The sequence below is a fragment of the Xyrauchen texanus genome, chromosome 37, assembly GCF_025860055.1.
Source record: "Xyrauchen texanus isolate HMW12.3.18 chromosome 37, RBS_HiC_50CHRs, whole genome shotgun sequence".
Taxonomy (NCBI): Eukaryota; Metazoa; Chordata; class Actinopteri; order Cypriniformes; family Catostomidae; genus Xyrauchen; species Xyrauchen texanus.
In genome coordinates, this window is record NC_068312.1 from 23,563,004 (window position 1) to 23,589,303 (window position 26,300).

The 26,300-nt window shown below is 37.0% G+C and overlaps 2 protein-coding genes across 6 annotated transcripts in view; both read right to left on the reverse strand.

The window, feature by feature from the left end:
- Nucleotides 1-164: 164 nt before the first annotated feature.
- On the reverse strand, nt 165-4,109 carry LOC127631228 (glutathione S-transferase Mu 3-like). Its single transcript, XM_052109291.1, has 8 exons — nt 3,972-4,109; nt 3,099-3,174; nt 2,923-2,987; nt 2,680-2,761; nt 2,441-2,538; nt 906-1,001; nt 686-796; nt 165-569 (listed from the first exon to the last, which is right to left on the reverse strand). Exons 1-8 carry the CDS (start codon nt 4,005-4,007, stop codon nt 474-476), a joined length of 660 nt encoding a protein of 219 aa, XP_051965251.1. The 5' UTR covers nt 4,008-4,109; the 3' UTR covers nt 165-473.
- A 6,867-nt stretch (nt 4,110-10,976) lies between these two features.
- The window catches only part of LOC127630943 (AMP deaminase 2-like), a 31,220-nt gene continuing 15,896 nt past the window's right edge, over nt 10,977-26,300 (reverse strand). For 4 of the 5 annotated variants that reach the window (XM_052108838.1, XM_052108842.1, XM_052108843.1 and 1 more), the window contains exons 2-18: nt 22,160-22,284; nt 21,914-22,044; nt 21,218-21,286; nt 21,007-21,115; nt 20,370-20,556; nt 18,714-18,840; nt 18,458-18,547; nt 18,021-18,150; nt 17,671-17,865; nt 17,040-17,171; nt 16,760-16,923; nt 16,237-16,363; nt 14,265-14,428; nt 13,592-13,712; nt 12,960-13,133; nt 12,685-12,795; nt 10,977-11,969 (exon numbers count right to left, since the gene is read on the reverse strand). In XM_052108838.1, coding sequence (XP_051964798.1) covers nt 11,766-11,969; nt 12,685-12,795; nt 12,960-13,133; nt 13,592-13,712; nt 14,265-14,428; nt 16,237-16,363; nt 16,760-16,923; nt 17,040-17,171; nt 17,671-17,865; nt 18,021-18,150; nt 18,458-18,547; nt 18,714-18,840; nt 20,370-20,556; nt 21,007-21,115; nt 21,218-21,286; nt 21,914-22,044; nt 22,160-22,284 — 2,360 coding nt within the window. In that variant the 3' untranslated portion in view covers nt 10,977-11,765. The remainder of the gene's footprint in view (nt 11,970-12,684; nt 12,796-12,959; nt 13,134-13,591; nt 13,713-14,264; nt 14,429-16,236; nt 16,364-16,759; nt 16,924-17,039; nt 17,172-17,670; nt 17,866-18,020; nt 18,151-18,457; nt 18,548-18,713; nt 18,841-20,369; nt 20,557-21,006; nt 21,116-21,217; nt 21,287-21,913; nt 22,045-22,159; nt 22,285-26,300) is intronic. The other variant, XM_052108840.1, reaches the window with a different exon arrangement.

A 26,300-nucleotide genomic window follows, 5' to 3' on the forward strand; every position in this document is an offset into this window, starting at 1 on the left:
ACTTGAATTTTAAAATGCAATCAGTTTAATTTGTCAACATCAATTAAGGGCATTTTTTAAATTCAATGAACAAAAAGGTTGACTCAAATTAAAGAATTGCATTTAATGTTTATTCCGTGTTACAACTCTAATGTAAAGACTTCAAACAGCAAAATCTCTAATAAAACAGTTAAATGCTTTTCCTTTTTATTGAATCAAAGGTGCAAAATTATCACTAAATGGGTTTAATTCAAATATAAGTGCTTTTCAACTGCATTATTTCTATAGACAGCAAGAATTCTGATAGTTTTGTAATGTTTTCAATAATTGATGCCTAATTGTAACACAGGACTGTAACCAATTATCCTTATATTGCTCACTTATCAGTAAGATTTAATACAGTGGTACCAAAGAATATTCACCACATGTGCACTGAAAATCATTTAACTACCATATACTGGTACTGTAACCATGAAGAATATATCTTGTAATTTTCACTCCTTCTTGTTTCCCCATTTGGCCATCTTGTTGTTTACGGGTGTTTTCATGAACTTGCTTGACTTCATGTATGCTACAATCTTCTCCAAACTCTGGCGAGGAATAGAATACACATCAGAGTCTTTCTGGTACATCCTTAATCTTTAAAGCTTATGAAAGTCTATAAAACCATTTTTGCCTGATAAAACCAAAAGCTTGTGATCCATACCTCAAAACGATCCAGAAAACATCTTAGGTTTTTGTAGTCATCCAGGCATGTGGGCTCAAACATACGGTGCTGATCCAACAATTCAAACATGATGAAGTCCACAAATGTGATCTACAGAGTGAGAAGATAACACGAGCATGCCAAACAAATTTCACAGAATATACTGTAATTTTCTGCCAGTTCAAACAGATAAAATAAGGATGTGCTTGTCACTCTTTACCTTGTCTCCAGCAAACCATTTCCTGTCACCAAGAAATTCAGAAAACTGCTTGAGAGATCCTGGCAGTGACTCATTGTAACACGGTTTGATTTTGTCCTGTAATCAAAACACAAAAGAATTACATATGACATTGTATACGATACGACTGATTATTATTGTAAATCGTACTAATTGCAGATTTGCTCTGTTTAATATTAGGAAGATCAGACCCTTTCTATCAGAGCATGCTACACATCTCCTTGTCCAGGATCTTGTTATACCTAGACTGGACTACTGCAATGCCCTTCTGGCAGGACTTCTTGCATACATGGTCTAACCTCTGCAGTTGATTCAGAATACATTGGCACAATTGGTCTTCAATAAGCCCAAGAAAGCACACGTCAAACCTCTCTTAATCGAACTGCAATAGTTGCTTGCATCAAGTTCAATGCACAAATGCTCGCTTACAGAACCCCACTGATTCTCTAGCCACCTTCAAGAAATATCTACAGGTGCACATTTTTCACAAGCACTTGACTGAATCCTACTAATACAATAATTGTCTTCTGCATAATTCTTTGTCAGTTCACTGAATTTTACCTTCCTCTCTACTTGTGCTTCTCTGACCAATTTGCAACTTTGTATTATAGCACTTCTCTTTGTATTGCCTCCTTAGGATGAATTACTTGAATTACTGCAACTCTGCAGGTTCAGTAATATATACAGGTATCTTTGTATTAAAAAAAAAAAGACAAAAGTGATTAAATCATAAAGTAATACAAGACAAGTTCAACTTGAACCTAAAATTTTGTTCCATTTTCTTTAGGCAGCATAAACGGTAACCAAAACGCAATACAAACACATCCAATAAGAACACACATTTGGCAGCATTTTTTTGGGAACACAAGGGAATTTATTAGGAGTATTTATTATGACGATTATTATAATTATCTTTAAATTTATAATCGTCTTTAGTTTTTCATTTGGATGCTATGAGTCATTTTTCACCTGTTGCCGCGTACTGATACTTGCATTATGACAAATGGGGTCATTGGAGATGGTAAATGTTTGTATTTGGGAAGGTGGTTATAGAAGATTTTTTTATTAACTTCGTTATTAAAGTGCATTTTGAATTTAGAAATGTCTTAAGTTTTTAGTGTTTCAATAATTTAATTAAATTAAGCACATTTTCACCGATCTTGGGTGTTGACCATATAATCGGATATCGCGATATTTTAAATGCGATTATCATTAAAATATTTTTGGGGGCGCCCGGCCCAAAAGGTAAATTACATTTTTCATGAACAATTGTAAAATTAAGTAATTTTATGGAGACCCGCACAAACTTGTGTACTTATTTCCATATTGCAACATGTTACCAGTGCGCTTGAACAACACAGCTGCGCCTCTGACTAAAATGTCCAGCAATGTTCTCAGGAACAATTCTGAGAATTTTTTACCAGGCCGCTCCAGGTTTAAGAGGTTAATATTGTTTAACACATAAATATACTGCATAATCATATGGCACTTGGGTATAGCGATTTGTGGGCACTCACAAAGTCTCCATAACAGAGCTGGACAAAACCATTCCTGAAGTCCATTGCCTGATTCTCCAAGATGTCAACTCTCACCTGCTCTTCTTCAGTTTCCCCACCTAAAAATACAGTACAGAGATAAATCTAATATTTCTTGCATGGCTATGTTCAATGAATCACTTTCAATGATATTCCACATTACAAAATAAAGAAAACATTTTCAATTAACAAAAAAAAAACACCAATTTAAGTGAACTTACACAGGTTGTGTTTGCGGGCGATGTATCTCATTATAGCATTGCTTTGGACTATTTTCCTGTCACCGTCCTCTAGGTAAGGCAACTGTTAAAGAGATGCTTTGGTTAGTTGTTGAATGCATTACTGCAAAAATATAATAATAATAATAATAATAATAATAATATTATTTATTTTATTATTATTATTATTATTAATAATAATAATAATAATAATAATAATAATATGTGGGTAAACTCTGAACTTGCATTAGGAAAGTCTATTCCAAGTTTGCTTTTCTCATCAAACCAGCAACTTTTGTCATAGTTGGGAGCTGAAAGACAAGAATATTAAATCAACTCATAAGACAATAAACAACAGCTGGATCATAACTGCTTTAAAAGGAAAATGTGACTATGCCACTGTCAACATGCTGATCTCTTACCTTCACCACAAGAATACATTTTTTCCTCATACTTAGTTCCAGTGTATTCCAACAGCAGACGGATTGGTTGAGCAAGCTGTTAAATGAATGATTATATGACATATTATTAACTTTAGGAGCTTAAAGAATATCTTCAACACAAAGGGACCCAACTCTAGATATTTTCTAGATTTGCTAGCACAAGTAGAATGGGTTTGCTCTATAAAGCCGAAAGCTATATTCCTGTGCTAATATGAATACAAAAAAAACCCCACAACAATTAAAATGTTGGGGTGTAACCACACCCAAAAATGCTTCAGGCTTCCATTACGTAAAACAGATTATTTTAGAAAAGAAAAAACCGGGGGGCATGGCGAGTAGAAACGCGTTTTCAAATTCAAAAGAAAGCTTGTCAAAATGTATCTGTGACCCAAATTAACACCTCGTGCTGACTCCCTGTGAAATGCCTACAACGAATTTGATTATGAAAAGGCGATCATGTGGCCGATAAAATAAAGTTAGCGACAAACTGCTGTTTGAATTAAATAGACTTTACCCACACATTTGTCATGGTAGAAAAACTTGAACTCGTATCAAACTTTACAACGGACTAGTAATTGCTTAAGGTTTGCTTGAAGCCGAGTTTAAAGCCGAGTTATCGACTTTTCGCCCATAAAATATGTAAATTTAACAACTAAAGCTATGAAGTATATAGGTTTGACAGTAGACATAATGGCAAAACAAAATTAATTAAAAATCTCACGTACAGCGCTGTGGTGACCGTTTAACAAGTCATGTAACGGAAATGTAGCAGAACTTAAATTAGAATGAGTAACACAAATTTAATAAAAAATAAATGCATTATTAGACTGGCAAATTATCACTGCATCTTACCCCACGTATATCCCAGTAAGCTAATTTCATTGCCATCTTACAACAACAGTGGCTTGTATGATTCCCTATGCAATGCAAGCTGTGGAGACTAGGCAGAGCGCGCGAGATCCTAAACTCTGTGTGTGTGTGCGATGAGACGATCACAGCTTTCAAGAGGCTTCTCACAACCAATCATAGACGAGGGCGTAAGCTAATTTGAATGCGATGGGACGCAGTTACGTTCAAATTAAAGGAATAGTTCACCTAAAAATTTGAATGATCTCATCATTTACTCACCACTCATGCCTTGCCATCCCAGATGTGTATGACTTTCCTTTTTCTGCTGAACACAAATTAAGATTTTTAGAAGGATATGTTCTAAAGGAGCTCTGTTGGTCCATTCAATTCAAGTGAATGGTGGCCTGAACTTTGAGCTGAAGCTCTAAAAAGCACATAAAAGCAGCATAATAATCCATATGTCTCCAGTGGTTAAATAAATATATTCAGAAGTGATATGATAGGTGTGGGAGAGAAACAGATCAATATTTAAGTCAAATATATATATTTTTATTTTACTGTAGACCATTTCAAGGACTGTTCATCAGTTTAAGGAAGTGTGTGGTTTACATTTACATTTATGCATTTGGCAGATGCTTTTATCCAAAGCAACTTACAGTGCAATTATTACAGGGACAATCCCCCCAGAACAACCTGGAGTTAAGTGCCTTGCTCAAGGACACAATGGTGGTGGTTGTGGGGTTAGAACCTGTGACCTTCTGATTAACAGCCCTGTGCTTTAGCCACTACGCCACAATATTTTTTGACCATTAAAACAAAACACCCACCCCCAACAACATTTGGGCATGAAAACACAACAAGGGGGGCCCTTGGAGATAATTGGCCCCGGGGCCTGTGCAAGTCATAATCTGTCCCTGCTAGGAGACTTTTTCGTTGAGAACAGCAGGACTTCCTAAGAGATAATACAAGGCAGCTTGAAGATAATATGGGAGAGGTTGCGAAAACAAACTGTAGATTAGAGGAGGTGGAAGGCAGTATTGTGTCAGCCGAGTACACAGAGATGCTGAAATTACAATCCATGATGGAGGCCAAAATCACAGATTTGGAGGGTTGCATGAGGCGCAAGAACGTTCTAATAAATGGAGTCTCAGAAGGAGCTGAGAAGGACATTCAATCAATGATTTCATTTGTGGAGAACTTTTTTTAGGGAGAATCACGATATGCGTGATATTGCAAACTTGCATATGGAGAGAGCTCATTGGGTGCTTGGGCCACAACTTCCGCCGGGCATGCGACCAAGGTCGATCATGATTAAGTTTCAGGCCATCCAGACAGCTTAATTGATTACAGCCTAATAGGAGCAATCCAATATTCACAATCTTTTGGCTGAGGAAATAATTGTGAGCATCTAAATTACAGATACAGTTTTATCGCCTCACTCGCGTAGATGCTATGTATCAACAACATGTCTGGATATTAATTTCAGGTAATCTCCTCAGTACCTCAGGGATCAGTGCTTGGGCCACTTCCCTTCTCCATATACACAACATCATTAGGACCCATCATCCAGCCACATGGTTTCTCTTACCACTGCTACGTTGATGACACGCAACTCTACTTGTCTTTCCAGCCCAACGACACCACAGTGACCACTCGAATCGCTTCCTGTCTGGCAGACATCTCAGCCTGGATGAAGGAACACCACCTGCAACTCAACCCAGCCAAGACCGAACTCCTTGTCTTTCCAGCCAACCCTGCTGATGAACACAACATCACCGTGCAGCTGGGTCCAACTACAGTTTCGCCTTCCAAAACGGTCTAGGGGTAACCATTGATGATGAGCTAAATTTCACAGACCACATCTCAAAGACAGCAAGATCATGTAGATTTACACTCTACAATATCAGGAAGATAAGACCTTTCCTCTCTGTACATGCCACACAACTGCTCGTTCAGTCACTTGTCATAACTAGACTGGACTACTGTAATGCTCTCATTGCAGGCCTTCCTGCATGTGCTATTAGACCTCTCCAAATGATCCAGAAACAGCAGCACGTCTGGTCTTTACTGAACCAAAGAGAGCACATGTTACACCACTCTTTGTCTTTCTCCACTGGCTGCCGGTTCATGCATGTACTAAATTCAAGTCCCTGATGGTGGCATACAAAACAGTCACTGGGTCTGCTCCAGCATACCTAAAAACATTTATGCAGAGCTACACACCCACTAGAGGCCTACGGTCGGCTAAGGAACGTCGCCTTGTTGTACCAAAACAAAGAGGCACCAAAACACTTTCCCGGACTTTCAGGTTCATCATACCACTTTGGTGGAATGACCTTTCCAACTCAATCCGTGAAGCTGACTCACTCTCTATCTTCAAAAAATAGCTAAAAACACATCTTTTCCAAAAGCACTTAACCAGTCACTAAGAAAAAAATAAAAAATTATTTACAATACTTGTTGCACTTAAATCTGTTTTGTATACTATTCTGATGATAGTGAAACTTTGTAGTATGGCACCTTTCATACCACTGTCTCCTTAAGATGATTCGCTTATGTTTTCCTCTTTTGTAAGTCGCTTTGGATAAAAGCGTCTGCCAAATGAATAAATGTAAATGTAATGATACCAGAAATGCTTCAGGGCAAGGAGCATTCCAATTGTTATTATTTACATCTTTGAAATGGTCTATAAATCTACACTTTCGCACAGCCCTCCTATGCATGTTCATTCATGAGAGGACCTTCTTCTGTTTTTTGGTGAGTTGCATTCTTCATGCATATCGCCACCTACTGGGCAGGGAGGAAAGAGAAAAGGGGATAAAGGAAAGGATAATAAAACATAAATCACATTTGCACAACAGCCCAGTAGGTGGCGAAACATACAAAGAATGCAAATCACTTAAAAACAAAAAAAGACCCATCTTGAACATGCATAGAAGGGCCGTTTAAAAGTGTATATATACAGTAAAATGGACTTAAATATTGATCTGTTTACCACCCACACCTATCAGATCTCTTCGGAAGACATGGACTTAACCACAGGAGTCATAAGAATTACTTTAATGCTGCCTTTATGTGCTTTTTGGAGATTGAGAGATCTAGCCACCATTACCTTGCCTTGAATGGACCAACAGAGCTGAGATATTTTACTAAAAATCTTCGTTTGTGTTCTGCAGAAGAAAAAGTCATACACATCTGGGATGGCATGAGAGTCAGAAAAAGATTTTTCACCTAAATTTAAATCATTTTTGACTTATCATTTTTATCTTCAGTGAACCGTTTTACCACTTTGAGTCAGTGAGATTAACTGAATCAGTCCGATTCTTGAATAAATAATTCAGAATGGTATTGTGAACCAGAGCAGCCAATTTATTGAAAAGATTTGACTCAGAAGAATGATTTGTTCGCAAACTGGACATTGCTCAGCAACACATACATGTAGGTAGGAAAAACAAATTTTTTCTTATTATTACCTTTTTATAATTTTTGTATTTCTTATTTTTTGTATTTGTAATTGTAGCCTCAAATTAGAATAAAATTAGAACACATAAATACATATACAATAACTGTATATACAATAGTTTAATAACAATTAATATTAAATTAAATCTGGGCCAAACAGTCTGCACCAAAATCGTTTATTGTGTGATAATGGTGATTTTGGATAACAACCTCAAAATCATTTAAAAAATCTTACAGACATATTTCCTGAATTTGAAATGCCAGGCAGAATTTACTGCTACTTGATAGCCCCATGCTGTAATACTAGAGGTGCACAGGCCACAGGAAAAAAAAAGGGGTGATCAAAAGGACAGAACACAAAGAAGGTCTGTGTCTTTGTTCCCAGCCCAGGTCACCAGAAATGGCAAGCTGTCAGGGTTTTCTATACCCAGGGCTTGCCTCTCATTGCCAGGTTCATTACTAGACTGTGGTTTCACATATGTAGTCTAATGTAAGCTTTACCATCTAACAATATACATTTAAATATTTGAATTTCTATCTAGAATATTAAAGCTAATGTATCATCATGATTTAATTATTATTTTGAATGCATTTGTAAGAAATGTTCGGCAGTCAACATAAAGTCAAAATGGACCCTATTTTGGAAAAGGAAAAGGGTTTGTCTTGCATAACATTCCAATCAAAATGTAATAATACTTTTTGGCTGACACAACCAAACCCACTTATTTTCTCTCCCTCCAACCACCTTGTTATAGACCAATTTCATGATCCAATTAATCAGATCAAATTAAGTTCCACCCTATATTCTTTCTTGTTGAATATCCTGTTTCTATTCAAAATGATGCATTATGGAAGTAAAATGGGTTGCAAACATGGTTTTGTTGTAGATATATTAAAAAGGTATGAAGTCCAATACACACATTTCTGCTACTTTGACAGATGTTAAATGTCACAGAGTAGTGCTTTGACCTGAATGGTCTCTGATCGGGATTGAGAACGAACACATCCATATACACACGCAAACACACACACGCAATGTTTACAGTCTGACTGCCGGCACTGACAACATGTTTACAAAGATCTGTGTAGAGTGTCTCTGCGTTTGTATGTTTGTGTTTTAGGTTGCTATTATTTAATTTTGGACTCATATGCATTGTATTATGTATCCATTCATCATACTTAAGTAAAAGTAAAGTTACCTTTATGAAAATTGACTCAAGTAAACACTATCAAGAGTTTGTGAGAAAGTTCTGGAAGATTATAAGTGAAGCAAAATTTAGTGGTCGAAAGAATAGTTCTACCTGAATGATAGCGTGGTTTAGACTGAGTGACGTTAGCTGATCGCAACAAACAAGAGACAAGGTAATGACCTGAGATGTCATCACTCTTCGGTACAATTTCTATAGTATCAACATCAACTCCATATGACAGAGTTGATCCTGTCACATTTTGTCTGACTCCAAGAGAGTTGAGAATATCAATAAATGCTAATCCCAATGTGTTATTATTTTCATTATCTATGTGAATGTTGACGTCACCATCAATTATAGCTCTATCCACAGTAACAACTAGATCTGATAGTAAATATCAAATTCACCAAGGAAATCTGAATACGGCCCAAGTGATCTATATACAGTATTAAGGGCAAAAGATGACAGAGATTTTTTATTTATATCTGACGGTGTTACATTAATCAGTTCAGATTAACTAGTTTGTCTGCTTCCTGACCTGGGCCCAGTTTGTCAAACACTATCACTATTAAGACTATGAGCCAAATTACTAGAGAGGACAGCAGCACCTTCCCTGGAGGGATGGAGTCCGTCTCTCTTTAGCAGGTCAGGTCTACCCCAAAAACTCTTCCAACTGTCTATAAATCCTATGATATTCACCACTCAGCCATCCAGCAGTTCAGTGACACTAATCTAATATAAAACTCATCACCACGATGAGCAGGGAGAGGTACAGAGCATATTACAGTGTCTTAAATTGTTTTTGCAAGTTCACACACCTCTTTAACATTATCTTTAATGATCTCCGACTGGTGAAGCCAGACATCGTTAGTGCCAACATGAATAACAATTTTAGAAAATCTATGTTTAGCATTAGCCAGCACTTGTAAATTTGATCTGACGTCAGATGCCCGAGCCCCCGAAATGCATTTAACAATAGTGGATGGAGTCTCTATTTCCACTTTCCTTACAATAGAATCACCAAATATTAAGGCTCTTTCAACATGATACTTAGTGGGTATATCACTGAGTGGAGAGAATCGAGTGGAAACCCTAACAAGAACGGGGGAGAGTGGTGTCACTGAGATTCACGAGTTGACGGTCTCAGACGTGGAGTCACTATGCCTCCATGAGGACTTAGAGCACTTTGGGAACTGGGCATTCCAAATTGGGGAGAAATGTTGTCTTGACTGCCCCAGACGGCCAGCTGTTCAACCTCCCTTCTGTATGCAGAGTCATCATCATCTTGGATGAGGCCGATGACTGTAGTGTTGTCTGCGAACTTCAGGAGCTTGACAGAGGTGTCCTTGGCAGTTCAGTCATTTGTGTACAGGGAGAAGAGTAGAGGGGAGAGCACACATCCCTGGGGGGGTACATGTGCTGGAGATGAATTTCCCCATTCTAACAAGCTGCTGCCAACTAACATCACTCGAACGCTCATTACATCAAAATAGCAACTTCTGAACTTGTAAGTACGAACTTCCCAGGAGGAATTGAACACTGTTTAAACTTGTTGTATTTTGGGCTAATTCCGTGACTGACATCTATTATTTTGAATGGTGTGGAAAAACAACATTTATCGATAGCTACCGCGATTAAATTAATCACAAATTTGTTCTCATTGCACTTGTTGATGTGCATAATATGAGATAATTGTGTTGGCACTCCTGGAAGTGTCATGTTTGCAGCATCAGATCTATATGCTGTTAAGATCAATCCATAATCACATACAATAAATTGGCTTTCAAGAATGCATACCGTTGTCATGATTAACACAGACTAACGATTGGTGTAAATTCTGTCATTTGACGCAACGTTTTTGTGTTAATGCCAATTTTCTGCATAAGTGCTGAGCAAGTGCTCATTTATTAGAGCAGCAGTGTATGTGTGATTGCCTGCTGCTGCAAAAAAGATTGGCCCTGAATCTAGGTACGATCACGGATTTAAGACGAATATCGGACGATCGATCGGTACATCCTCAATTTAATATGTTTATTTTGTATGCAAATTTAAAATGTATGTTACCAAAAGGAGAGGTGCCCAGGCAAAGGGCTCCATATAGCCAGTTGGGAGAGGAATAGAGTTGTTTGTTGCCAATGTAATGTTGTTTTGGACCAAATGGTTAATCCAAAACTAAAGTTGGATGTATTTATTTTATATATTTTATATATAAAATATATAAAATCGTTTTTGAAAAAACATCGTTTTTGTAAAACACTTTCAACACTAGATATTTAACACATTTTTCTGGACTTTCAGGTTTACTTTACATCACATTTAGTAGCAATATGAATGACAAAAATATCCAGAATTCCAGAATTTTTACATTTTAATTTTGAGATATAGAATACAACAGAAAAAATAAACTTCACTTTGATATTATTTCTGATTTACAATAAATATCACCAATGATTATTCCATTTAAACTCACTTGAAAATGGGCAATGGATACAACCACTTAAAAATAAATAACACCACAACAATAAGCACATTAGAACACAACCTGTTAATATTAAGAATATAAAGGAAATAAAGTCCATTAAAAATTATCTGAATGGTGATGATGGATGTGACTCACAAATAATAGTCAAGGAACCAATGTTTATGGCTGTTAGTGTTCAGACCAAGAGTACAAGCTACACCAAATGCTCATTATTGATGACGGTGTAAACCATTTCACTGATCTTCATAATGGGCTGCAGGTAATGGACAGGGTAAGGTCCACAGTAATAGAGGATGAGATTTCTGGGGTGTTCTGAAGCTTGACTTTGGTTACATTTTCTAGTTCATAGCTTCCAGTTGGTATTCTGCAAAACTGTGATGTGCTTATATCAAAGACAACATTGGCTTTTTACTTTGTGCAATTACTTTTTTTTTTTTTTTTACAGCAATCAAGACTTTAAGCCTGGACCTCACAACCAAAATAACTACAGTAAATTTTCATGAAATTTCTCACGCCAAATGTAATTTCTCAGCTCTCAACTGGGTATTTAGTTGAACACCTGCTGAATCAAATCAGTTGACTTCCCTAATTCAGCTTTCATTCACACTCTGCACTAGTTGAATAATTGCAAGTGTCTCACACCCATAATATCTGGCCTGCCCTTCACCCATGGAGACCACTCAGAGCCTCCTGCTCTTCACCAATCTCCAGCTCCTCTGTCCGCACAGCCTGGGTGATTAGATTCAGCTCTTCGCACAGCGTCTCGGAGCGGTAAGCCACACGGATGTCTGGAACATTGGTGCGTCTGATATCATTGCCTTCCTGCCCCTCTTTCAGATAATGTGGTCCCAGCCAGTAGCTTTTCACCTGGACAGAGAACATTTGGATGTGTTAGTCACATGTGTGTTTCTCTCTGGCTTTGATCATACTGCACACACATAAAAAAATAAAAATAAACTAATATATAAACTAAACTGATTTGAGTTGGGTAGTCAACATTTTTTTTTTTACTTGATATAATTATTTAATTATGATTATGATTAATTGTGTTGGTGTAACCTAATGTGAGTCATAATAAATAACATTTTCAAATAAATTTTTTTTTTTTTATAAAACCAGTTCACGTAGATGTTACCACATGACGCATATAATTTAGTTTATCTAAAAAAAAATTGTAATTTAAATGTATAATGAAAAATGTGTAACCAAGTAAAAATATAAAACATTTTGAGGGGCGAATTCACTAAACAGTTGTGCTACACATGTGCATAGTATTACAGTGCAAAAACCTACATCATATTCAATAATCGCCCACCATAAAGTTTAAGCAGGTGCAATCAGCACTAAAATAGTGATGCTTCTTGAGTATTTAAATTATGCAAGACTGTATTTGTGCCATGCAAATTGCCTTCAGCACAGCCTTTGTGGACACGTTTGTGCCATTGCCTGATCCATACGATTCCTTTAGAGAATCAGGCGCTAAACTAGCACAAACAGTGCTCGCAAATAAACATCGCAATTCTTTCTATTAACACAAAGGTGATTTGTGCCACTGCTGAGGTGTAAGTGTAGATGTGATCACCTTGTGAGAAAATCCACTCATGAGCAAGCTGTTTCGGGCCAGCTCACACATGTCACATGAGCTGAGCTTCCACACCTGAGCGGCAATGCTGTATTCTTCCATCAGCGGCTCCTGGAACAACCACACAACCACAATATTAAACATTTTACAGGCCACATTCAAGGAGCAACAGCTATACTGTAAAATTACACTTTTATTATGTGATCCTTTTAATATGTGATCTTGCTTGAAAAGTAACGGTCATGCATATCTTAGATGTGAATATGCTTTTTAACCTTTGTGAAGTGGAACTGTAGTGGATCATCAGTGGACAAAGACACCATGAGGCCTCTGGACAGGTACTCTGGCAGCGGATTCCGATGGTAGCTGAGGAAAAGGCTGTTGTTGCTGAGAGGGGACATGGCGATGCCGATCTGAGCCAGATAATACAGGTACTGCAGTACAGGAGCCTGAGAGAAATATATACACATATCACTCTAAAATACTTTAAAAAGCAAAAATAATTAACTCGCAGCTTTCAGCTCCTGGCTGTTGGGGTTTTCCGATAATAATCAACACTAGATTACGCTTATTCACTGTGAGAAAACATGACAGATAAGAACTGCACGAGGCTCTTGCCTTTACTACACATAACCTTGAGGCCCTCAAACACTGATTCGAGTTCAAAAAAGGATATTACCGTTTAAATCTAAATAATCAATTATGCAATTCAATAAAGGACAAAATGTTATCAAAAGGTGTTATGTTAGCCAAGGGCATTTACATATTATCACTGGTCATGGTATAAATAATGGGGGAGTTGTACTTGCTTGTTTTGATTATTTGGAGGGGGGTTTGGGGCGAGTTTGATTTAGTCGAAGATTCTAGAAGTGGAGATGACTGTGATGGTAAAGTGAAATAGCTATACCTTTCTCAGGAGTAGACCATGGGAAATATTCTCAGATAGCATAAATCCAGACACCAGGTGGTGGATAGGCCCGGCCTCTCCACAGTGCGGCCGTAACACGAATGTATTAAAGTTTCTTTCCCTGTTGGGAGAAATAGCTGATGTTTAACTACAGTCCTAGAGCAAAAACTTTTGATTCAATATCCTAAGTTGTGGTTTTGATCAGAGAGTTAAACCAGTGTACTTGGAAACGTGAACAAGTGTAAAGGGCACAACAATCCTACAAGTACAATAACTACTACAAATACCCAAAATCGTTTCTGCTATTTTTACTTAAAGGGATTGTTCACCCAAAAACAAATTTCTGTCATTATATACTCACACTCATGTGTTCTATACCCATGTTGTACTTCTGTGTAATGCAAAAGGAAATGTTTGGCTGAATGTTAGCTTCAGTCACCATTCACTTTCATCATAACTTTTTTCTATACAATGAAAGTGAATGGAGACTGAGACTAACAATCTCCCTAACATGTCTTTTTGTCTTCTACTGAAAAGAACACTGGAACAATATGAGTGTGAGCACTGTACATGATGACAGAATTTTCATTTTTGGGTGAACTATCCCATTAATGAATTTTATTTACTTAGGTAAGCAAGGTGTACTTTGGTATAGCAGAGGTAAAACATGTACCTGCGAAGGTGGTTGAGTACAGTCATATTTGCATACATGTAGTACAGGTAATAAGAGTATGGAGGATTGTCTTCCACCATCCAGTTCACAGGTTTCGGACTGTCCAGGTTAAAGATGTGATGCTCAGGTTTAGACTCATCATCCACACTATCAAACCCGACAACCTGTGGGACAACATTCAGTCTCGCAATATAACTGTTTTTACTGTTATCACACTTGTTTATCATTTGATGTTATTTATTTCAAGCTATGCTGTATGACCTGTCACATGTTAAAGTGAACAGTGAATTGGTACCATTTGATTAAAATAAAGTTCTTGCTGCTGAGTCACTAGTGATTTTAACCACTGAAGTTAAACTTTAAATGGACATCACACCCATAAATTATTTGTCAACTAGTTATTTGTCATTTATTAGATGCCTTCTTATTAAAAGAAACTCGTGAAACACTTAATTGTATAAGTAACTCCTTCCAGGGTTTGAAACTTTGTTTAACTACCATGGATATAAAAGGGACAGTTCACACAAAAATGAAAATTCTCTCATAATTTACTCACACTCATGCCATCCCAGACGAATATGACTTTTTATCTTCTGTAGAACACAAACAAACATTTTTAGAAGAATATCTCAGCTCTGTAGGTCCATAAAATGCAAGTACATGGTGACCAAAACTTTGAAGCTCCAAAAAGCTTATAAATGCAGCATAAAAGTAGCCCATACAACGCCAGTGGTTAAATCCATGTATTCTGAAGCGATCTAATCCATTTTTGGTGAGAACAGACCAAAATACAACTCCTTAGTAGTAAACAATACATAAATTATGTAAAATCTTGACCAGTTTATATACATACATTTCGATTGACTATAAATATTTAACATAGATATATTTGTATTTCAGTATAAAATATTTGATGGAAAATCTGCTTTTTGTGCTTAATTAACTGTTGTCCTCTCGAAAATATATCTCTTGATGTCTATGCATACGTTATGTATAAATGTATGTATTCCTCTTTAGAAGTGTTTATGCTAGTATACATTTATAAAAGTACAATGCATGTCTATGACTTTTCTTTGAGCCTTTGTGTATTTCAGAATGTATCAACTAGAAGAGTTACGGCAAAGACTTTACTCTGACCTATAAATGGAATCAGGTGCACTGTTTTTACTTGGACACTGATAACTATGTAAATTGGAAACATTTTGTTCCTTAGCACTCTTTTTTAGCCTCCTAATATCCTAGAAAAATTGTTTCTGTAGACATTGTGTTAGACCTCTTTCTTTCCTTGGTCACTTTTAAATCTTGACATTAGCAGCCTCCTTGGCAATCATTATTTCTCAATTACACTCTAGTGCCATATAGTGCTCTGTACACGTGTCAAGCACTAAGAAGTATCAAACTGATTCATGATCGTGCCTAGAGACTGCTGATGTCAAGATATAGAGTGAAAAAGGAATTTTTTTTTGGTCTGGTCCATCCAAAATTGATTAGATGACTGGATTGTTCTTCTGCTGCGTTTATGTGCTTTTTAGAACTTCAAAGTTTTAGTCAACATTCACTTGTATGGACCTACCAAGCTGAGATTTTCTTATAAAAATCTTTGTTTGTGTTCTGCAGAAGAAAGAAAGTCCACATACACATCTGGGATGTTATGAGGGCGAGTAAACGATGAGAGAATTTTCATTTTTGGGTAAACTATCCCTTTAAACTATTACTTCAACCCTACTCTCATCTAAGGACAAAGAAGCCTAAAACAACAATTCTCGTAAAATAAACAGGGTAATTAATTATATTTTGAATATGTTAGACAAGAACAAATGTAGTTTGTCCACACTCAGTGTTTCCATTTCAACATACTGTTTGGCACGGTAATAATCCAGCTGAAGGTCAAGCCTATCCTGTTAATAAAGGGTCCTCCACAAAAGCACATTTACAATAACAGACTAGCTTTTTAGTATCACATCAGACTCACATGTTGCAGGAAAAGATGCAGCTCTGGATGACTGCTGGGCTGAACAGTGACCTCAAACAAAGGCATAAAAATATTCTCCAGCATCTCTTGGAAGTTAGACAGCTGCTTTTTGGTGTGGTACACATCACTAGAGAGAAGAGAGAGAACCTGTTATTTATCATACTCATTTTACTAATCGGATGGCTTTTACAATGTGTAAATCTCCTATAAAGAAATCTGATGTACCATATATAGGCCTATATATATTAAACTTATATATAATTAGTTCATAGCCTATGTTTGAGCAAACTGTACATATTTAAATTCCACTATTATTTGTGAAAATATATATTACATATTTGTGAACATTACATAAAACGTACGTGTTTTACTTATATTGGCACATATGAGATTTCTGTATGGGAATGTTATGTTTCATGTTAAAACACGTAAAAATGTAACTCAAAATGTGTATAAATCTATATTATTTACTATGCAACCATGTGTGCTTTTTTCATATTGAACCGTTTTAAGCAGTACTCACAATAGCCGTGGCACCTGCACCAGCCAGCGAACGTTGTCTGAATAAACGTTGTGTTTGACGGCCCACTGCGCCAGTTTGTCCCATTCATCCCTCGAGCGACCGTAGATGGACAGGCGCAACTCAACATTCTGATATTTACTTTCCTCCAGGTCCGCCATGACCTCCTGAAACGCACAACCGTCAGCAGGGGGCGCACATACAAAACCATATGAAACTGAATCACAAACTTGGTACCAACTGTTGAATTGTTTTGCAACAGTTACAAGGAACTGCTCGATACCTTGATTATGTGCCCAAAGTATTTCCCTTCAATATGGTTGTCAGTCTTGATAAAGATTTCTCTGAGGATGGATTCTCCAATGGGATTGTACTTGGAGTTGAATTTATCAAAGCGGTGGAATGTGTTACGGTCCTGTGAGAAAGAGCCAAAGAGTACCTTATTTTAAATGACAAATTGTGTGTTTTTTGTCAGGTTTCCTCCAGATATCCTTTCCATAACTTTTATTCATATGGTTTAGGGACCCATTCAACACAAAATAGAGCACAATAGCCCATTCATCAGCTTATTTAAACTCCAATGCATCTGCAACTCTGTGCAACATATTTTTAGTGAGAGTGACCCAGATCCACACAAGCCCATGAAGTTTGGAATCCCACTAGATTAGCCTTGGCATCTACTGTGTGAACAGCTAAAACTCTGCTCATAAAGAAACTCTATGCTTTTTCATGGTTTATTCCAATTTTGTACTTTTGCTTTGCTTTGTTTGTATGTTTACATAAGTGTATATATAGTTTCTTGCTTTCAATAATTGTTTTATCACATTATTGCCCTAATTTTGTGTACTAATATTTTTGCAATTAGTGTTTCCACTTCTGTACTGTATGTTATGAAAAATCTCTAATGTTCTTACCGCATGCATATCCAAAGTGTCTACACTGAGGTCAAAGGCTGTTAGGTTCATGCTCTCGAACACCTCTGTTAGGGTCTGTCCCCGCCCTTTCTCTACATGGACAATTTCGCCTGGATATTTCTTTATGGCCCTTTTAATGAAACGCAACAGGTGCTTCTGATTCATACAGGAGGACGCATGAATATGTGTGTCCACCTGAAAGAAAGACAAGATGCCAAATAGACAAGATGTGCAAGTTCAAGAGTGAGAATTTGAATAGTATGGAATAGCAGTGACTAATTAATCATCAGTGCAGTTCTTCATAATCAAATTCAAATTCTTCTGTGCTTTTATGCTGAGGAAAAGCTGACCTTCCGAATGTTGTAGAAATCCCGGTGAGGGACCTTTTTCTGAGCTGCCAACTCTTTCATCTCATTTAAGAGAATGTGCATCTGGAACTTGGAGCTAAGGTACTGCAGACGACGATAGCAGAAAGATTTCCTGTTGGAAAATGCTACAGTCAGTTATGCATAGTATAAGGGGTCTAATTTGATCAGATCAGCCTCCTCTTCATCTTTGTGGCATCATCATGATTCAGGCTAGAAATAGTGTTTATCTCGGTCCTATCTCAGTTTCTCTAGTTCAAATTGAGGTCAGTATATGAGGAATTCAATCAAGCAAATGTGCTCACTCAGGGATGAGCTCACATTTACAGAATGAGTTGTTTCAATCAGTAATTTGATCGTCATCTCCTGAATATGCTAGATGAGAATAGAACAAACCCCACAGCATACTGTGTTGAACTTACACTGGCCCGTTAATAATGAGTGCCATCATCATGTTCGTATCAGTTATGTATTCCTGCAGGTCTGGATATGGCAGGTCCAGCTCTGAGGAGCTGAGGGAGATTACGAAATATTTTTTAACAAAAACAGAAAAGGTTACACTGAAATCAAATAATGCAACAACAATTCTATAAACTTAGTAAAGCATATTAAATTACACTGCAGAATGTTTCCTCAGCAATTTCTTTACTATTAACTAAATTAAATTGATTGTCTCACTTATGTGTGTACACATGAACAACACCGTCCACCATTTTGCAGGTGTAACCTTTGCCTGGGGGCATGTTGGCATGGTCTAGCCCCTCGTAAGGGTTGGTTTCTGATACGGGTGGGTGGACCATTGCATCTGTGGAGAACACTCAATTTCAGAGAGAGGGAGATGTAATAAGCTGTTGTGTACAAAAATTATCTTATATGAAATGGATTTCTACAGAAACAACAGTTGAGGAAAGAGATGAGTAGAACTACTGTGCTGTGGTTTTACTGATAATTTGTGGTTTATAAACAGAGGCTGATTCAAGAACCTCATCTGCAAGCAGAGCACCTGCTTTCATTGTTTCCTGGAGATAACGGAATGTGATCTCATGAAAACGTTCTGAATTATGTTTTTGATTGTCTCTTCACTTTGGTTAAAAACGCATGAAATTTGCTATGTTTACTCCTCTCATTCACACTTGAATGTCATTTTACCATTAACAGAGGCTTTCAAAAACTCTATAGTACAGCAAACTTTGGAAACAATGGCTTTAGAAAACACAAAATGGAGCCTCAGTTCTTACCATATCTTTTACTGAATGTTTTTATTTAATTCTATTCTGGGTATAGACCATTTCAAAGTCTGTTTGTTAGTTTAAAGAAGTGATGTCTTTGTCACTTGAACATTTCCAGGTAGCAGTCAAACTCATTCAAAACAACATTCAAATTCTCCCGTGGCTTATAGTCACTTTAACATGATTAATGTTACTAAGGTTACTCTTTAATGATTGTAATAGAATGCCATTATTACATTTGGACCAAATGCTCCCTGGATGTTTGAAACTGCTGCAGTGAAGCAAGATGGCAAGATCATTGCAATACCAACTGTAGCACTAACCTTATCTCTCGTAGACAAACAACAAGTTTGATAGATAGAGTTTTTCTGGATCGTTAAGTCAGAATATTCCTTAAGGGGGTCTAAAAGTGACTTTAGATAGATCCTATTATAATGAATGAAGTTCTGCATATCATTTGGATTTAGTCATTTAGCAGATGCTTTTATCCGAAGCAACTTACAATTGAGGAGCATAAAAAGCAATTTGTCACACAAAAGTTAACAAAACTTGCAGTAAAGCACTACCAAGATCTCAGAGTATCTGGAGTAGTATAAAAGCTAGTGCAGAAGAAAGAGACACATAAGGATAGTACCATGTCTGCATGTCACATACTTACAGCGTTAACAGCTTCATTTGATTATAATAATAGCGATCCAATGTTCCGACCTTTCCGCTGAGGAAATAAATGTGAGCATCTAAACTACAATACACTTTCATCACCTCTCTCGCATAGACACGCTCAGTATCAACAACACGTCACTTCAGGTAAACGTTGATGTGAGAAAATTTGTTGAATCTTATTTAAATGATCCATTAGTGACCTCCTTATTGTTGATTTTCAGTTTTTGCACATATCTTGTTAGTTTTGTTTCAGCTAGATTCTAAAAGTATGTGCTAGTCATTTTATTTGACAGTTCTGGGTTATAAAAATGCTGCTACCGGAAATGATTCAGGGCAAAACATGCACTGTAGCGTTCCAATTCCATTGTTATCGTTTACGTCTTTGAAATGGTCTATAAAGACCATCATACATTTTCCTACACAAAGCTCTAGTTCAACCCACCTGCAGATCCGGAGGATTCAGGCACCTCCTCATATGTGTTGAGGTCCAGAAGGCTGTCACCAAGCTCCTGTAGGTAACGTGCTGTGGTCCTACAGAAGCTCTGCATTGACAGAGATATGTACTTCTCTCTGATGAACAGAGCTTTCACTACACATTTAGCAGCATCCAGTAGGTCAGTGAACGGAACCTGGGGGAGTGTGAGAGAAGACTATTAAATATAAACTGCAGAGTCTGTCAAATTCACTATCTCCATCCATCCATCCATCATTCATCAATCTGTCCGTCTGTCTGATCTTTTCCCATCTCTTTTACAGATCATTTTATTACACATTTAAAAACTGCTTGAAAAATAATAATTATATATTTATATATTATATTATTATTTTTTCATCATTATTATTATTATGTATTTACATTTTTCCTCTCCTTTTTGACCATCATTCCACACTCAATATATATATATATATATATATATATATATATATATATATATATATATATATATATATATATATATATATATATATATTCAGTTTTTTTCTCATTAAATTACATAGGTCCACTTAAATTCTGTCAACAACATCTTGTTTTGGTATTACAAGGGAGAAAAAAAATGAAAAACAGGAGCTGTTGCTACCCCACATTGCTCCTCTCCCGAGATGGTGACTCTCTGATACTCTCTCTCTGGGACAAGCTCTCTCTCAGGATACAGTTCTTTAGGCACCTGGCTCTGTTCATTCATATACCTGTGGAAGAGAGGAGATTTAACATGCTGGTATTGCGGTAACAGGCTCGAGACACACTGGGTCTCATGTAAATGATCGCAAAACAATTTAAAAGGCACTCACTCTAGATCTGTCGCACTGTCTGTTTTCATGAAGTCCTGTTTGGCTCGCAGTAGGATATCAGGCTCAAACCTCAAAAGTAATGGCATATACAAGCATTTACAAACTACAGAGTGAACAAATAGAGAAATGATGGGCAAATTTTCAGGTTACAAAACAAAATTAATTTAGCTTGAATTAATGTAATTAATTAATTAATTACACACAAAAAAAATTGAGGGAGGGGTGGCAGGGGTAAAATGGTCATTTAGGTTTATGAACAGGGGATTTAAGGAAATTCTGTCATTATTTACTCACCCTCATTCCAAACCTGGTTCCTAACCTGTATGATCATGTTGTACACGAGAAACCCAATGATGTTTTGATGTCCAACCTGCACCATATTAGGTTTAAGAGCTACATAATGATTTGCATGATTGATTTGATTTGAGAATGAATGATGACAAAAAATTTGGTGCTTTTTTTTGTCTTTTTTGGAGCTCGACACCCCATGATCACTATAAACTGTCATTTTTTGGAAAAGCTGTGTGATAATTCTTTAAAATTCTCCTTTAGTTCCACAGAACCAATATCTGCATATGGGTTTGGAGTGACATGAGGGTGAGAAAATAAAGACATATTTTCCATTTTTGGTTAAACTATTCCTAAAACTGAGGTTAGGGCCCAATGGCCCTGAAACATAATGGAATGTCAGCCTACTTGATGTCCTGGCTGATCTGCCGCATCAGTCTGTGTCGCCTCTCTTCCAGCTGCTCAATGGGACTCTCCTCAGGGAACTCATATGGAGCACTCCGCATCTCACTCTCAGCCAGGCTGCGGGAGAATAGCTCCTAAACACACACACATTAGCAGACATTTACATTAATGACAGAAATCTAATTACATCTATTTCAGTGAATTAAACAGCATAACATCTCAGACTACACAAACCGCTGCTTTGATTACCTCCGCAATCTCTTTGTATTTGCCATCCATGGATGTGCGCAGGTCGATGTGGCCGTGCTTGGTTACAGGGTTGCCTGGCAAGGAATGCTGGGATGTGAGGAGTTGTCGGCCAACACGGAGATCTACTATAATGAGAAAGAAAGAAACAGAGAGAAGATATCTTTGATTTAAACAGACATGGCTTGATTTGGGCTTTCATATATAAAACACTTAGATTTAGCAGAACTGAATGGTGTAGAAAGTAATGTTTATTATTTTATACCAGTGGTGACCAGCACTCTTTTTCAGCTGTCCAGAGAAGGGCAGGGCCAGAAAATAGAATATTGTAGAACTGCAGATGTTTGTCTCACAAGAGAATGGAGCATTCAGGTGGGAGAGCATTAGGGTGTGTGTGTTTGTGTGTGTGTGTGTGTGTGTGTGTGTGTGTGTGTGTGTGTGTGTGTGTGTGTGTGTGTTTATGTGTTTCTATCTTAGCATGCCCACTTAAAGATAAAGTGTGTAATTTCTGCACCACTAGTGTCACCAAATGGATTTGCAAAACTAATGATGAACACTCCCCCCATCAGTAGCTGTTTCCATCCATGTATTTTTATGTGCATTTTTTGTGCATCTTAAAAAAACGTATATACTCGCTTGGTGGATAATTTTTTTATCCGATTGGAAGAAATGTGCATAAACTACTGTATGATGGAAACATATTTAGAAATACAAGATGCACATCAAAAAATACAGCAAATAATTAATTAATAATGGGATTAACCAGTTGACCAATTAACGCATCTGAAATGTTGTTCTGGTCATCCTGAAATAACGGTGTCCTTAACCTTGTGCGACCCTGTGTCCTTCTGTGTGCACTGCTTGTTTTGTTTTCGCTATACACTGTGCATCAGGACAAGCTCTCTCAGTAAAGGGTTAAAATTTGGACTCACTGAGTCACATGACAAAATAGCGTGGCGCCGATCTCGACAGAGTTTGTTAAACACAGTGTCCACTGGTGTGGACTCTAGGGCTTTTTTCCCCTTAGAAATCCTATGTTCACTGTGCATTATCACATTGAGAATCAATGGGTTCATCCAAAAGCCAAACATTTTTGCTGTCAGAGACTTTATATAGACTTAGGATGAAAATAATGTGCATTTCGAATTTCTGAGACCAGTGCAGACAGAGAGCACACTGAAGGTTATGTAATATACTAAAGATGGTGAAACGGAGCGTCCTATAGCTTTCCGATGCAGCAAAGTGCATTTATTCCAAACATCAGACCAAAAGTTCAGTTTTAGGCTGCAAATTATGTTTGGACCACTCAACATGGTTGGCAGACATGGGACAATGGTAATCAGCACTTAGGTTCAGAATTTATAATGCTCTAAAATTTATTTTAACATGGTTGGCAGTGAGTGGACGACCATTGACTGACCATTAATTTGAATCTAAATTAATTATGATTCATTGGTAAATTTCTGATTTCTGATCACTTGTTTGTTTGATAGAGCAAAGAGAGAACATTGAGATTTTGTTACCAAAGTAGAAACAACATTGTAACATAAAATTCAAATTAAGTCAAATCATTTTTATTTATATAGTTTTCTATATGTGCGTTTCCCAATTCATATTGTTTCAAAGCAGCTTTACAATCAGGTGTAATGTCTATAACGTCTCAAAAACATGAATAACTAACTCTCTTGGAAACATAATAAACAATTTGATAAAAAAAAAAATCTGTCTATAACTTAGTATTATTGAAAATTTCTAAATTTAGTCCTGCTGTCCCCATATGAAGACTTCAGTTTTTACGAAAACTATTTACTATTTAAAAAATAAATAAAACAAAGATGTATAAAGATCAGGTTTATTAACAATTGTGAAAAATATACTATAGATCCGTATAGCAAAGACATCAGGACGGAGGAACGCTCCCAGAAATGTCGCCTTTAGACATGAGATAGGTTCTTTAAGGGTTTTGTCTGTGTGCTCTAGACTGCAAATATTTGATCAACAAAATAGTCACAGTGACAACAACTTATCCGGAAGAGATGATTTTGTTCTTTTGAATACATGGGATGGAAATTAGGCTTTATTCGCACATTATTTTTCACTTGCAACTTGGATGTAAACATAGCTAGTGTTGAGTAGGTAACCCAAAAAGGTAATCCACAAGAAATTGCTAATTACTTCCCTAAAATTGTAATTAGGTTAAACTACTCATTACTTCATGGAAAAAACAATCACGTTACTGATTACTTACACAAGTGTTACTTTAGAGTGCTTTATAGTTCCTTGTTCTTTATCGCACTCAAGTCTTACACTCAGCACCACACATTTCTTCCATACAATGATTCGATAATTACTCTTCAGCCATCACAGCAACGCAAACAGATGTACATATGAACATAATTTACATTTAGATGTATTCTACACAAATAATATAAATTTTAGAAATATGTGTAACCAAAGTTATGTACTTTTAATAATTAACTTAATTGAAAGACAGCAAGTGAAATCTGATTACATAAATTTATAACGTAATCATTATACACTACTTATTATACTAAAAGTAATTAAATTACTTTAACAAATTACTTTTTAATCAGATTACAACCAACACTGCCCCCCGTGTCATAAAGATACCAAAAAGATAGTTGTACCCCAAATTCATGCCATTGGTGAAGCCAATTTTGCTGTGTCGGTCTGGTCAGGAAGGTCAGACAAACAGAAAAATGCTTTGATAGTGCCACTGAGCCACAATTTTTTCAAAATTTGGGGAAATCAACTTGTAAATGCCTTACTTATAATTTTTTCTGCATAATAAGCTGAGATTGGATAAATTATTTTAGACAAATAAAACAAAAAATCTAATAAGGAAATAAAAAATTACACACTTCAGGTTTTTTGTAATTTGCATTAGTATGTACCAAGTACTCCCAACATTTGATTATATTCAGTCACAAACTCTGTTGCACGCTAGTGTGAGTTCCATAGTTCCCCAGAGTGATATCAGTCTTCCTCAACTCTGAGGCATGATCAAATATTCATAAGCCTAATATGAATAATTAAACAGCCATGTCTAGCCCCTGCACTGCAGAGAGTTGGACACTGCTTTCCACTGTAAGGACACATACGAAACAGATTGAGCAGTCACAGACAAGGATAGATTCCCCTGTTTTCAGAGTCACAGCCATCAACATGACACAGAATTCATGATTTTCCTGCAGATCTGCAGATGTGACCAATCTTAGTTTCCAACTCACTTTAGTTAAACTATGCTTTGGGCTGAATGTAAATGTGCCATAGCCCCAGGGCTGGACTGGGAAGAGAAATCAGCCCAGGATTTTACATAGCAACTGGCCCAAAAGTTGGAGGGGGGTGGGGGGGTGAATGTGAGTGGTTCGCTGTAATTTTCTGCATATCGTGGCGCTGCAACGCATCGGCTCATTCTTGCTTATCGCTGACCATTCGGCCCATTTCGCGGCCGACCCACCGGACTCCTCGGTTCTCCCAATGGCCAGTCCTCCCCTGATCAGCCCCAAAGTGCGTTGGCCCACTGGGACAATGCGCGGTATGCCAGATTACCAGTCCAGCCCTGCATGGCCCTATATTGTTAACGCTGCTAAAAATACAGAATCACTTGATGCTATGCGAGTTTTGGCCGATTAGAGGCGAGCTCCACTTCACTCTGCTACAATTAAGTTGTGCTGGGAGGACTGCAACATTATGATTTTCAGATTCAAAAAGTGTAAGAAATTTCTGCATGAACAGAAGGTGAGCTTTGAAATGTTTTACCCTGCTAAGCTGAGAATTGATGCCAAGGATGGACGCAAGACTTTTACATGCTCATGACAAGCTATGGCTTAAATCAATGGTGTGAGTGGGCCTGCACTAAATCAATAATATAGACTAAACATTGTACATTTTGCTGATGCAGTCTGAGAGGGTTTGTTATTCTGTTGGCCCACTAACTCGCTTTTTTTCTCTTTCTCCCTTAATTGACTTGAGTTAATTTAGTTATTTTGTGGGTTTGTTGTTATAATTTACTGGGGCCTATTTTATTGAATATATTTATGTGAAATTTAATGGCACGGTTTATGTAATAAAACAAAAAAACAAGAAAAAAAAACACAGGACTTGAGCACTCTGGTAGCAA